Below are 13,361 nucleotides of genomic sequence, written 5' to 3' on the forward strand. Positions count from 1 at the left end.
AACGCTCCGAACCCCAACCCCCAAGGACAGGGCAAAGCGTCATCGCCGTGCTTACGTCACAGTGTTTTTTTAAACGGCGCATGACGTCAGGCGCGGTGACGTCTTGTAAGCTCAAACTTCATGCTGCATCTTAAAATTATGTTTTCTCTTTTTTAATACACATACCTGACGGTGACGCCCAGTGATTTACTTTTCATAAATTTTGCCGCAGATTGCTCCAATCAGCCGACAGGAAGCGGATACTGATGGTTATTGCTTGTTTAATGGTTGCCCACGGCGATGGAGCTGACCGTTTTTTTATGGATTGTTATGAGACTCTTGTTAAACAGCGTTATTGAGGGCAATCTGCTTGCCGACAATAATCTGACTGAAGTTGTGAGTACTCCACATCCGTTGAATTCTGGCTCTGGTAATACCACGAGCTTCGTCGATCAGTGGACAGATTTAACAACAACTTCATCGACATTAACTCAAAGTGAGGTTCTGCCGCGAGTAGGTACACTGCCAGACCTTGAAATAAACGGTAGGTTTATGTTCCTGTATGCTTCGCTATGTTTAAACGCGAGTTATTTTTTTCTTAAAAACCGCAGAATAAACGTAAGAAGGAACAGAACTTGTGTTCCCAAAGATCAAAAATATTAACCTTGGACAAGGACTCAGTTCTATAATCAGTCCATCCTTTCCATGAGTGATCGTCCCCGAGCTAATTTTTGATAATTTCCTCAGTGATTGGTAGCTGTTATTACCTTTTTTTCACGGGCAGAGCAGGGAGACAGGTACCACGTCTACTTTACCCGGAATGTAGGTGGGAGGAGGGTGTTTTTTTTTTGTAGAATTGTGGTAGTGTCCCTACTTCTAGACCAGGAGACCATGTTCAAGTCCCAACTGCTCCATACATCTCTGGGCAAGTTGATTAAGAAAATATCTATAAACATAACTGGTCCAGAAGACCCAAGTTTATGTACCACCTGGTCTAGAAATGCCATCACTTGTCAGTCAGAACAGGAATGAAATCTGTGCTCTGGGGTTTTATTCTGAACCAGATGCCTATCCTTCCCAGAATTAGTGTCAATAATTTTCATATCAATATCAGTTTTGAATTAATTAGTAAATAGAGTCAGGGTGTTGTACAGCATGGAAACAAGCCCTTCAGTTCAATTCATCCATGCCAACCTGATATCCTAAATAAATCTAGTCGCACTTGCCAGCATTTGGCCGATATCTCTCTGAATCCTTCCTATTCATGTATCCATCCAGATGCCTTTTAAATATTGTAATTGTATCAGCATCTACCACTTCCTGTGGCAGCTCATGCGCACCACTCTCTGCATGAACAAGAATTTAGAATATTCTTTGATAACAAGGTGTAGAGCTGGATGAACACAGCAGGCCAAGCAGCATCAGAGGAGCAGGAAGGCTGACGTTTCGGGCCTAGACCCTTCCTCCCCAACCGTGACAATGTCTACATTCAGAACATTGAGATCCTTCAGAAGCGTTTCTCCCTGCGACTCCTGAAACATTTTCTGAATAAGGGTCTAGGCCCGAAACGTCAGCCTTCCTGCTCTCTGATGCTGCTTGGCCTGCTGTGTTCATCCAGCTCTACACCTTGTTATCTCAGATTCTCCAGCATCTGCAGTTCCTACTATCTCTAGAATATTCTTTATTGTCATGTGTACTCAAGTACAGACATATAGTGAAAAGTTTTACATTGTCGCCTCTTATGGCACCATCTGAGGCACAAGTACCTAGGCACCAATCTTAGATATGAAAAAAGGAATAAAAAAGAAAAGTGGTTGCATTATTTTACAGAAATAAGATATTGTTAAAAGGATAGTCATTACAGTCATGTAAACAAATTAGACAGAAGTCTTACATTGCAGTAGCTGAGCACAGACGCTTTCTGTCTGTTAGGTCCCTTTTTAAATCTTTCCCTCCTCACCTTAAATCTATGCCCTCTAGTTTTGGACTCCACTACCCTGGGAAAAAGACCTTGGTTATTTATCTTATCCATGCTCCTCATGATTTTATAAACCTCTATAAGGTCACTCCTCAACTTCCGACACTCCAGGGAAAATAGCCCCAGGCAATTTAGCCTCTCTGTATAACTCAGACCCACCAACCCTGGCAATATTTCTGAAGAAGGGTCTAGGCCCGAAACGTCAGCCTTCCTGCTCCTCTGATGCTGCTTGGCCTGCTGTGTTCATCCAGCTCTACACCTTGTTATCTCTAATATCCTTGTAAATCTTTTCTGAACCCTTTCAAATTTAATATTAAGTAAATATTAAAGAGATGTTACATTATAGGGTTTATGTCTCTCATAAAGAGATCATACACTCATGATGACCTCAGGAATGTGAGTATGTATTTTGGCTGACTTTCCAGTGTATTACTGAGGGAGCTCTGCATTGTATGATATGCAGTTTTTATTGATCAGTCAATATATCCATCACTAATTTCACCAGAATTGATAAATTGGAAATGTATCTCATTGTTTTTAATTTTATGATCACTTTGGTACATTTTTGCCCTTTCAGTTCACTCTTTGTGTGTTTGCAACTTACTGGTGGAACAGTGTGATATAAATTGCTGCTGTGATCCAGACTGTAGAAAATCTGATCGAGCTACTTTTACAACCTGTGATATTAAGATTGTCATGTAAGTTAAACTGAGAAATGAATTAATTTATGCATTGATAAAACCTTAATTGATTTGATATGATTGCGCATTTACTTAGATCCAGTAAATTCAGATTTTCTTAAATTGTAACTATAATTCTTTTTTATAGTTCGTTGATTTTTTTTTAATAACATTTGATTTCCGGTATATTATTTTGTAGTTACCTGCTATAAACTGACTAAGACCACCAACCATAGTGCCTGTGTATCATTCCTTAAGTATTCACTCTCGTTTTCAAATATCTATGTCTTTCCTGCTCCTCTCCATTTTATGTACCTCAGAACCTTTCCTTTTCATACCAGTAATTTTCATTTTTCTTCCTGTCACTCATAACATACACGAGAAGTCCCTCTGAGTCACTCACCATCCTGACTTGAAAACATTTCCCCATTCTTTCAGTGCCGCTGGGTCAGATTCCTGGAATTCTGTTCCTAATGTTGTTGTAGGTCTACCTATAGCACATGGACTGCAACAGTTCAAGAAGGCAGCTCATCACCACCTTCTCAAGGGTATCTAGGGAGGGGGAAATAAATGCTGGCCCAGCCAGTGACAACTGCATCCCACGAGTTAATGAAAAAACTCCATTCCTACCTCAGCTTCTCTGCTGAAACCCTAATTCATGCCTTTGTTACCTCTGGATTTGAGATATTCCAATTCATTTCCAGCTGGCCTCCTATGTTCGACCCTCTGAAAACTTGAAGTCAGCAAAAACTCCACTTGTTCCTTAGTTCATACAGCATCCTGTTTATCCATTACCTGTGATTTCTGACCTACACTGGATCTGGTTAAGAAATGTTTTGATTTTAAAATTCTCCTTGTTTTCAAATTGCTACGTGGCTTCACCAATCTCCCCTACCCCCATTCATCCTTTCATGTCTTCATGGGCCTTTGGAAGGAGCAATTTACTTAGCATTTCTCCCCAACCTTTTCCCCATTGCCCGACAATTTTTTTTCCTTTTCAGATAATGATCCAATTCTCTTTTGAAAGCCTCAATTGACTTTCCTTTCAGCTGATTCTGAGCTAATGCATTCCTGATCTCAATCATTTGATATAGGAAAACCTTTTTCCTTATGTTGTCATTACTTATTTTGCCAATTACCTTAAATCTGTGTTCTCTGATTCTCAGTCCTTCCACCATATCTACTATCTATTGTACAGACCCCTCAATTTTGAATGGGCAACTAAGATGGAATGTAAGGTGGAAAATGTGAATTTGTCTACTTTGGCATTTGGAATCAGAGGGAAAGCTCTCCTCTGGTTGTAGCCATACCTAGCACATAGAAAGATGGTTGTGGTTGTTGGAGGTCATTCATCTCAGCAGGTATTCCTTAGGGTAGTGTCCCAGGCCCAACCATGTTTTGCTGCTTGATCAATGACCTTCCCTCTATCATAAAGTCAGAAATGTGGATGTTTGCCAATGATTGCAAAATCTCCGGCACCATTTGCGACTCCTCAGATACTGACAAAATTCATGTCGAAATGCGACAAGACCTGGACAACATCCAGGCTTTGGATGGCCAGTGGCAAATATTTTTTTCTCTATTCATTTGTGGGATGTGGGCATCGCTGGCTGGCCAGCATTTCTTGCCCATCCCTAGATGCCCTTGAGATGATGGTGGTGAGCTGCCTTCTTGAACCGCTGCAGTCCTCCTGCTGTGGGTTGACCCACAATGCTATCACACCATGTAAATGCAGGCAATGACCTTCTCTGATAAGACAGTCTAACCACTGCCCCTTGATATTTAGTGGTGTTATCATTACTAAATACCCTACTATCAACATCCTGAAGGTTACCATTGATCAGAACTGGACTGGGCCCGCCATATAAATGCAGTGACTACAAGAGCAGGTCAGAGGCTAGGAATACTTTAGTGAGTTATGCACCTCCTGACTCTCCAAAGCCTGTCCATATCAACAATGCATAAGTCAGGAGTGTGATGCAATACTTGCCACTTACCTGGATCAGTGTAACTCCAAACACACTCAAAAAGCTTGACCAGGCAGGACAAAGCAGCTCATATGATTGGCACCACGACCACAACATTCAGCCATCCACCACCAATGTTCAGTCGCAGCTGTGTGTGCTAGCCACAAGATGCATTGCAGAAATTCACCTCAGGTTCTTAGACAGCACCTTCCAAACCCACAATATTTCTACCTAAAATGACAAGGACAGCAGATATATGGGAACACCACCACCTTCGAGTTCCCCTTCAAGCCACAGATATATCACCATTCCTTCACTACTACTAGATCAAATTCCTAAAATTCTCTCCATAACAACATTGTGAATTTATCTAGAGCATATGGACTACAGCAGTTCAAACTTATTACCACCATTCAAGGGCAACGAGGGATAGGCAATAAATGCCTGGCCCTGTCAGCAATACCCATGTCTCATGAGTGAATAAAAATACATAGGAAAGCCCAGTATTATTTAACTGGAGAGAGATTACAGAATTCTGCAAAATTGAGGGTTCTTTGTTCTGAATATATGAATCCCAAAGTTTGTAAACAGGTAGAGTAAGTGATTAGGAAGGCAAATGAAATCTTGTATATTTAAAGGGGAATGGAATATAAAAATAGGGCCATTTTCTTATAACTCGATGACATGTGGAGTACTGTGTATGGTTTTAGCGATCTGATTTATGAGAGGATGTAAATGCATTAGAGGCAGTTCAGAGAATGTTCATTCTAATGATAACTGGAATGTGAGATTATCTTAAAAGGAAAGGTTGAACAGGCTGTGCTGGTATCCATTCAAGTTTTAAAGAATGAGAGGTGTTCTTATTGAGTCATATAGAATCCTGAGGGGACTTACCAGGATGAATGTCAAAAGGATAGTTTCCCTTTATGGGAAAGATTAGAACAACTAGGGTACATAGTTTAAAAGTCGGGGTCCTCTAATATAAAACTGATATGAAGAAGATTTTTTTTCTTCTTTGGGTTTGATGATTGAGTGTCTTTGGGACCCTGTTCCCGAGAAAATAGTGAAGGCAGGATCATTGAATATTTTTAAGGGAAGAGGTAGATAAATTCTTGACTAATAAGGGAGTCAGTGGTTATCAGCGGTTGGCAGGAATATAGAGTTGATGTCACAATTTAGATCAGCTAATATGGACCAGAAGGATCAAATGGCATATGCCTGATCCTAATTCTTATGATTGTATGTTGAATATAGTATCTCAATCAAATCTCCTGTCAACTGTTTCTTATCTTCTCAAGGAGAACAGTCCCACCTTCTCCAACTATCACTGTAACTGAAATTTCTTATCTCATTCTTGTGAACTGTTTCTGCACGCGCTCTAATGCCTTCACAAAAAAGAGTAAGGAATAGGGGCAAAATTGAGGAGATACACACCCTTGGCCGGAAAGGGAGAAAATGACCAAAGAGAATACAAAATGATTTTTAAAAAAGTTTTTTTTTTTAAAATGTAACAAAAGAAGTGTAAAACTTGATTGTCTAGGAAGATAAAAGGAAAATGTACATTTTAGACACACAACTGATAAAAGAAAAATCAGGGTGTGGATAGAGCCACAGGGAATACATGATAGTTTCAGTGAAATACCAAAAATATGAAATAATTAGTTTTAATCTGTCTTTATCAGGAAAACTAACATTTCAGACAACTTCAGGAGAACACCACCACCAAACACATCTTCCCCTCACTCCCCCGTCTCAATTTTACAAGGATTGTTCCCTCCAGTACATCCCAGTCCATTCCTTGACCACCAACACCAACCCCCCGTCCCACAGCACCTTCCCACGTAACCACAGAAGGTGCAACACCTGCCCTTTCACCTCCTCTTTGCTCACCATCCAAGGGCCTAAACAGTCTTTGTAGGTGAAGCAGCATTTCACTGAACCTCCTCCAATCTGGTGTATTCCATTCGCTGCACCCAGTGTAGCCTACTCTACCTGGAGAAGCCAAACGCAGATTGGGTGTCCACATTGCAGAACACCTCTGGTCTGTGTGCAAGCATTACCCCAACCTTCCTATAAGCAGTCATTTTAACACAGCATCCTGCTCACATGCCCACTAGTCTGTCCTCGGCATGCTGCAGTGCTCCAGTGATTTACAGCTTAAACTGGAGGAACAACATCTTGACTTCAGATAGGCACTTTACAACCTTCTGGACTTAATATTGAGTTCAACAACTTCAGGTTGTGAACCCACTCCCATTCCTTCCCTTTATTTTAGCTTTACTTGATACATTCTCTGTCACCACGTTCTCTCTCCCCTCCCTCCACTCCACTGGGACTGTCTGTTCTTCCCAGTTTGGCAGTTAGACACACCATTGTTCTGCCATTCTCACATTCAGATCACTTAATCTGCACTATCAACACTCTTTCTCCTCCTGCACTCCACCCCCACCTCCCACCATTGCACAAATGCTGCCCCCTCCATGCTTCACGTCAGCTCTGATGAATAGTCATCAAGACTCGAAAAGTTAGCTTACTGTCTCTCCATGGATGCTGCCTGACCTGTGATTTCCAGCACTTTTTGTTTTCAGTCTGGATTTTTGGTGAGCTTGTCGTCTATTAATTGTTGTGTTTTCTAACATGATTTTGAAGTTTTCTCACTATTACTTGTGTTGTCAACACATATAAATGGAATTTTTAACATATTTTTTGTTTTCCATGTGTTCCTTAGAAAATTAAAACAGAACCTTATAATCTTTCAATGTACGAATATTTCTTGAACTCCATGCAGGGGTGATCGTGAGCTTTGCAATCAAGAGGCAGCAATGTATACTTTGAATTGGAATAAATCTGTATCCTTGATCAACCCCAGCATCTTTTGTATTAAGACAAACAATTGTAAGTGAAATATAGGAGCACATGTAATCTATTTTCTTTAAATGTTATATTTTATTTGCACTGTAACACTGTATTTAAATTAAAAATGAAACTATAATAATATGTAACCACATAATATTTTCTTTCTGTTTTTATTTAATATTTGAATTGCTTGTGTGGCAATAAAATATACCCAATCATGCACTTGCCTAACACAGAAGCATTGCTCATACGTCTTTTAAAAAATATCGTTTGGAGAATGTGGGCTCCCTGGCTTGCCAATCCCTGGATGCCCTTGAGAAAGTTCTGGTGAACTGCCTTCTTGAATTGCTGCTGTCCATTTGGTGTAGAAAGACAGTGTTGTTAGGTAATGAGTTCTAGGATTTTGTTCCAGCAACCATGAAGGAACAGTGATTATTTATGAATCAGGATGGTCAGTGGCTTGGAGGGGAAGGAGATGAACTTGCAGGTGTTCCCCTATATCTGCTGCCCTCGTCCTTCTGGATGGCAGTGGTTGTGGGTTTGAAAGGTATCTAACAAGCCTTGGTGAATTTCTACATTGTATCTTGTAGATGCTACTTTCTGCTACTGTGTGTTGGTAGTGGAAGGAGTGAATGTTTGTGGATGTGATGGCATTTGAGATGGTCATTGCAATGACACTTGTGTAATATAAATGTTACTTGCCAATTGTTGCATGGATATTTTCCACGTCTTGCTGCATTTGGACATGGACTGCTTCAATATCTGAGGAGTTGTGAATGGAGCTAGAATCTGTGGAACCATCTCCTCTTCTAACCTTGTGATATAGTGTAGGTCATTGATGAAGTGGCTGAAAATGGATGGGTTGAGGCCACAACCTTGAGGAATTCCTTAAAGGATGGCCTGGGGCTGAGTTGACTGATCTCCAACAACCAGAACCACCTTCCTTTGATCTAGGTATAATTCCAACAAGCGAAGAGTTTCTTCTGATTCCCTTTGATCCTAATTTTGCTAGGGCTCCTGGATGTGACCCTAACACCATAGGAAGTCACTCTCAATTCCGGTCTGCAATTCAGCTATTATTCAAGATTTTTGAGAAGATTTGTAGCTCAGGTTGTTGATGTGGTTGTTGATTTGCTTTGCGAGCTGGTAGGTTTGTTTGCAGACATTTCATCACCATACTAGGTAACAGCATCAGTGCGCCTCTGGTGAAGGGGCAGTGTTCTTTCCCGGTTGCGCAACATGCTCAAACTAGCCTGACGATGGGAAACGAATGCCATCTGACTGAGTGCCACCCACGAGCAACTTTACTTCTGACATGAATGTATCAGAAAACAGGTACTGCCACACAGTGTAAAATACCAGCCACCGCTAAACAACCCACAAGCACAGAAAACAGCTGCACAGAATAGCCACAGAATGCTACGGGTAATGATTACCAATGCCTTCACAAATGTAAGCTGGAAATTGTGTGCCAAAAAACTTTGTATTCAAACTTGACCAGACAAGAATGGACTGCAACACTAGAATGAGCCATTATCATGAAACAACAGAAAACCAGGATCAAGAAAAGACAGGCCCTACAGGAAAAAACTGACTAACCTTATCCACAGTAATGACATAGACAGGGCAGACATTTGGATAAGGAACCTATCTGACTGGCCACTCAGTGACACCAAAAAAGCCATCCTGGTATGCAGACTGAACTACAATTACAGAGATGCTAATAAAACTGACTTCCTGGCTGCACTGGAATAGAGTCATAGAGTAATACAGTATGGAAACTAGCCCTTCGGCCCAAACTGGTCCATGTTGACTGTGGTGCCCACTCAGCTATTCCAATTGCCTACATTTGGTCCATATTCTTCTAAACCCTTCTCATCCATGTACCCTTCCAAGTGTTTTTTTAGATGTTGCTATTGTAGCTGCCTCAACCACTTTATCTGGCAGCCCATTCCATATGTGCACCACTCTTTACGTGAAGAAGTTGCTCCTCAGGTCCTTCTTAAGTCTATCCCCTTTCACCTTAAACCTATGACCTCTAGTTTTCAATTCCCCATCCCTGGGAAAAGGACTATATGCATTCATCTTAACTATGCCCCTCATGATTTTATATACCTCAAAAAGGTCACCCCTCATTCTCCTATGTTCCAAGGAATAAAGTCCTATCCTGGCCAACCTCTCTCTATAACTCAGGCCTACTAGTCCTGGCAACATCTTCATAAATCTTCTTTGCACAACTTTCCAGTTTAACTATGTCTTTCCTATAACAGGCTGACCAAAACTGTACTCGATACTCCAAGTACGGCTGCACCAATGAGTTATACAACTGTAACACAAAGTCCCAACTCCTATACTCAATGCCTTGACCGACAAAGGCCAGCATACTAAATCCTTCTTCACCACCCTGCCCACCTGTGACACTGCTTTCAACAAACCGTGTACTGGTACTCCTAGGTCCCTCTGTTCCACAACACTCCTCAGGACCTTACCATTTACTGTATAAGTCCTACACTGGTTTGACTTTCCAAAGTGCAACACCTCACGTTTATCTGTATTGAATTGCATTTGCCAATCCTCAGCCCACTCCCTCATCTGATCAGATCCCTGTGTAATTTTTGATAACCTTCACTATCAATGATATCTCCTAATTTTGTATCATCCACAAACTTACTAATCATGCCTTGTACATTCACATCCAGATCATTTATGTAAAAAACGAATAACAAAGGCCCCAGCATCGACCCCTGTTGCACACCACTAGTCACGAGCTTCCAGTCCGAGAAACAACCTTCAACCATCACCCTCAGCTTCCTACCATCGAGCTAATTTTGAATTCAATTATCTAGCTCTCCCTGGATCCCATGCAACCTAATTTTCATGATTCGCCTGCTGTGCAGAACCTTGTCTTTACTAAATTATGTATAGGCAACATCCACTGCCCTACCCTCATCCATCCTCCTGGTTACGTCTTTGAAAAACTCTAAAAGATTTGTCAGACATGACTTACCGCACACAAATCCATGCTGACTGACTATCCAAATATTGGTTGATCCTGTCCCTCAGTATCCTCTCTAATACCACTGATGTAAGGCTCACTGGCCTGTAGTTCCCTGGCTTGTCATTGCTACCTTTCTTAAACAATGGAACAACATTAGCCACCTTCCAGTCTTCTGGAACTTCACCAGTGGCTAAAGATGAAGCAAAAATCTCTGCAAGGGCCTCTGAAATTTCTTCCCTTGTCTCCCACAATATTCAAGGATGGACTTGATCAGGCCCTTACCAGCTCGGTGAGCAAGTAAACAACCACATTCAGCTATTATGTCCATGTTTGAACCACGATTGTAATGAGGTCAGGAGATGAGTGTCCCTGAAAACTGAACCCAAATTGAAATCACTGAGGAGGTTATTGCTGAGCAGGTGCTGCTTGATAACACAATTGATGATTCTTTCTATTGCTTTACTGTTGATTAAGAGCAGACTAGTGGGCTGATCACGTCTGGGTTGGATTTGTCCCTTTGTGGCACAGGAAATACATGGGCAATGTTCTACATTGTCAGATACATGCTAGTGTTGTAGCTGTACTAAAACAGCTTGGTTAGAGTGCAAGGTGTAGAGCTGGATGAACACAGCAGGCCAAGCAGCATCAGAGGAGCTAGAGTGCAGTCGGTTTTGGAGCCCAGGTCTGCAATACTGTTGCCAAACTGTAATGAGGGAATGTAGCCTCTGTAGTATCCTGTACCTTCAGCCTTTTCTTGATGACACATGGAATGAATTACGTTGGCTGGTGATTAACTCTGTGGTGTGCGTTCCTCTGGAGGAGGCTGAGATGGATCATTCACTTGGCACTTCTGGCTGAGGATTACTGCAAATACTTCAGTCTTATCTTTGGCTTGCTATGGATTTCTAAAATTTCTCATTTCTAAATTTTCTCATTTCTGGAAGTGAGACATTGCTAGAATTTATCATTTATACAGTTTTATTTGAAGCTCTTTTTCAATCTAAGTAATTGAAGAGAAATAATCCTTTAACAATTTGCAAATTACAATTTCTGTACCAATTGTAACATGCCTTCATCTTCTGATTAGCCTCTTCTGAAATTCTGATTTCTGCTGGAATGCAATTCCATTGATGAAGTGGCCATGTATGTTATTAAAGCATCCATGATGCTAATATACCTCTCCTTTAGCCACTTGGTTTTCTCATGTCAGCATGGACAATAAGCAATGGTATATTATTCAGCCCATGTTCTCATTTGGCAATCACACATTGTCTTCAAATGCAGTTGGGGCTAAAATTCCTTACAATCAGGGCTTTGAGAAACAAAATTCAAAAAAGCCAAAAGTCACGTCTCTTTTAATGGGTATTCTGGCTGAAATAAGTGAAGTACGCACAAGCCTAATATAGAAATTGGTACTTCCATATTAATCTCTCTGAATAAGTATTTCACCAGATGTTGCATTTATTCATTTAGACATGGAAGATATTACATTGGATTTCTTTTTATTAAAATCATGCATTTCTCTGTACATTTCCTATTAATTGATCAAATACGATGAATGAAGTTACATAAAGCAAGCTATCAGTTTGCAAGATAAGACTGGACCAAATTGAAATCTTGATGTATTTTTCAATGTCAACGTTAACTAAAAACATCTATACCACAAAATATATAACTTGTAATCCCAGGTTCAAATGAAAACCAACAGATCACACCTAAGTGCTAGTTTGTTTTTGTAAAAGAACCATACATGTTAGCATTTTAATTGGACCACTACAGAAAGTTTCTTTCCAATTTGCACAAATTTTGATAAATGGCTGTTTGTTTCCAATCATTTATTCTAATTGTTTTTCTTCTGTTCTTATGTCTTTTTTTTAATCATCAGACAGAGCAGGATCATCTTTTTTTGCCCCAGAAGTGCCAACCACTCATAATTTTGACAGATTAATGAAACAATTTGGTGGTTCTTCCTTTAGTACACCAAACCCACCAACTACAAGTAGATCCAAGTCAACGGCAAGAGGCTATCAGGTAGTAATCATAAATGCCATGGAAATGTTCACATTTGTCAGCACAGTAGTCTGCAATTTCTGAGTTCTGTATTAAGAGATTGTAAAATGTCTGAATCAAATAGCCAGTGTTTTTTTAATCGATTTCTTAAAATTCCTGACCTCAGTTGTTTGTTAAATCATTTTGATTTTGATGAAAATTATAATAATGGGTTCTGACACCACTATTATTTAAATAAATAAAGAACCCAGAAGATGGGGAAAAAATCCTGGAGGTTTCTACCCAAAAAGTCTGTGGGAGTACCTTCAAAACTTGGATTGCAGCAGTTCCAGAAAGTAGCTCACCACCATTTTCCCAAAGGCGATAAATGCTTGTCTTGCCAGTTGTATCCACATGTCATGAATGAATAAAAGGAGAAACTGGGGTTCTCCTTTGAGAAGAGCAAGCTGAGTGAAAGGAGATGGGATAAAGATGCTCAAAATCATGAGTTTCTTAGAGTAGATAGAGACAACCAGTGGGTGGGCTGAGAACCAGAGGGAAGATATGTATGGTGTTTGGAAACCAATTCAAAGACAACATTTTTTTAAAAACTCTGCAATTGTTCAGGATCTGCCTGAGAATATGGTGAAGGCAGATTTACTGTGTCTTTTAAAAGAGAGGAAAGTTCGGAATGGTTGCCCAAAACCGCAAGAAATTAGAGAGTTGTGAAGACAGCTCAGTGCAAACCAGCCTTCCATCTACTGACTGTGTCTATATTTCCCACTGCCTTGGGAAAGCAGCCAAAGTAATCAACCCAGGTATAGTGTCTTCCACCTTCTTCTGTTGGGCAGAAGATACAAAAGTTTGAAAACATATACCAACAGATTCAAGAAAATCTTCTTCCCCACTGTTAT

The 13,361-nt window shown here is 40.5% G+C and overlaps 1 protein-coding gene across 3 annotated transcripts in view; it reads left to right on the top strand.

The window, feature by feature from the left end:
* The first annotated feature begins 71 nt into the window (after positions 1-71).
* The window catches only part of tctn1 (tectonic family member 1), a 38,092-nt gene continuing 24,802 nt past the window's right edge, over positions 72-13,361 (top strand). The window contains exons 1-4 of one of the 3 annotated variants that reach the window (XM_020517075.2): positions 72-523; positions 2,535-2,655; positions 7,393-7,499; positions 12,344-12,489. In XM_020517075.2, the coding sequence (XP_020372664.1) occupies positions 280-523; positions 2,535-2,655; positions 7,393-7,499; positions 12,344-12,489 (618 nt within the window). In that variant the 5' untranslated portion in view covers positions 72-279. The remainder of the gene's footprint in view (positions 524-2,534; positions 2,656-7,392; positions 7,500-12,343; positions 12,490-13,361) is intronic. The other 2 variants (XM_048611562.1, XM_048611563.1) reach the window with 2 other exon arrangements.

Source organism: Rhincodon typus, chromosome 24, assembly GCF_021869965.1.
Source record: "Rhincodon typus isolate 14 chromosome 24, sRhiTyp1.1, whole genome shotgun sequence".
NCBI classification, from domain to species: Eukaryota; Metazoa; Chordata; class Chondrichthyes; order Orectolobiformes; family Rhincodontidae; genus Rhincodon; species Rhincodon typus.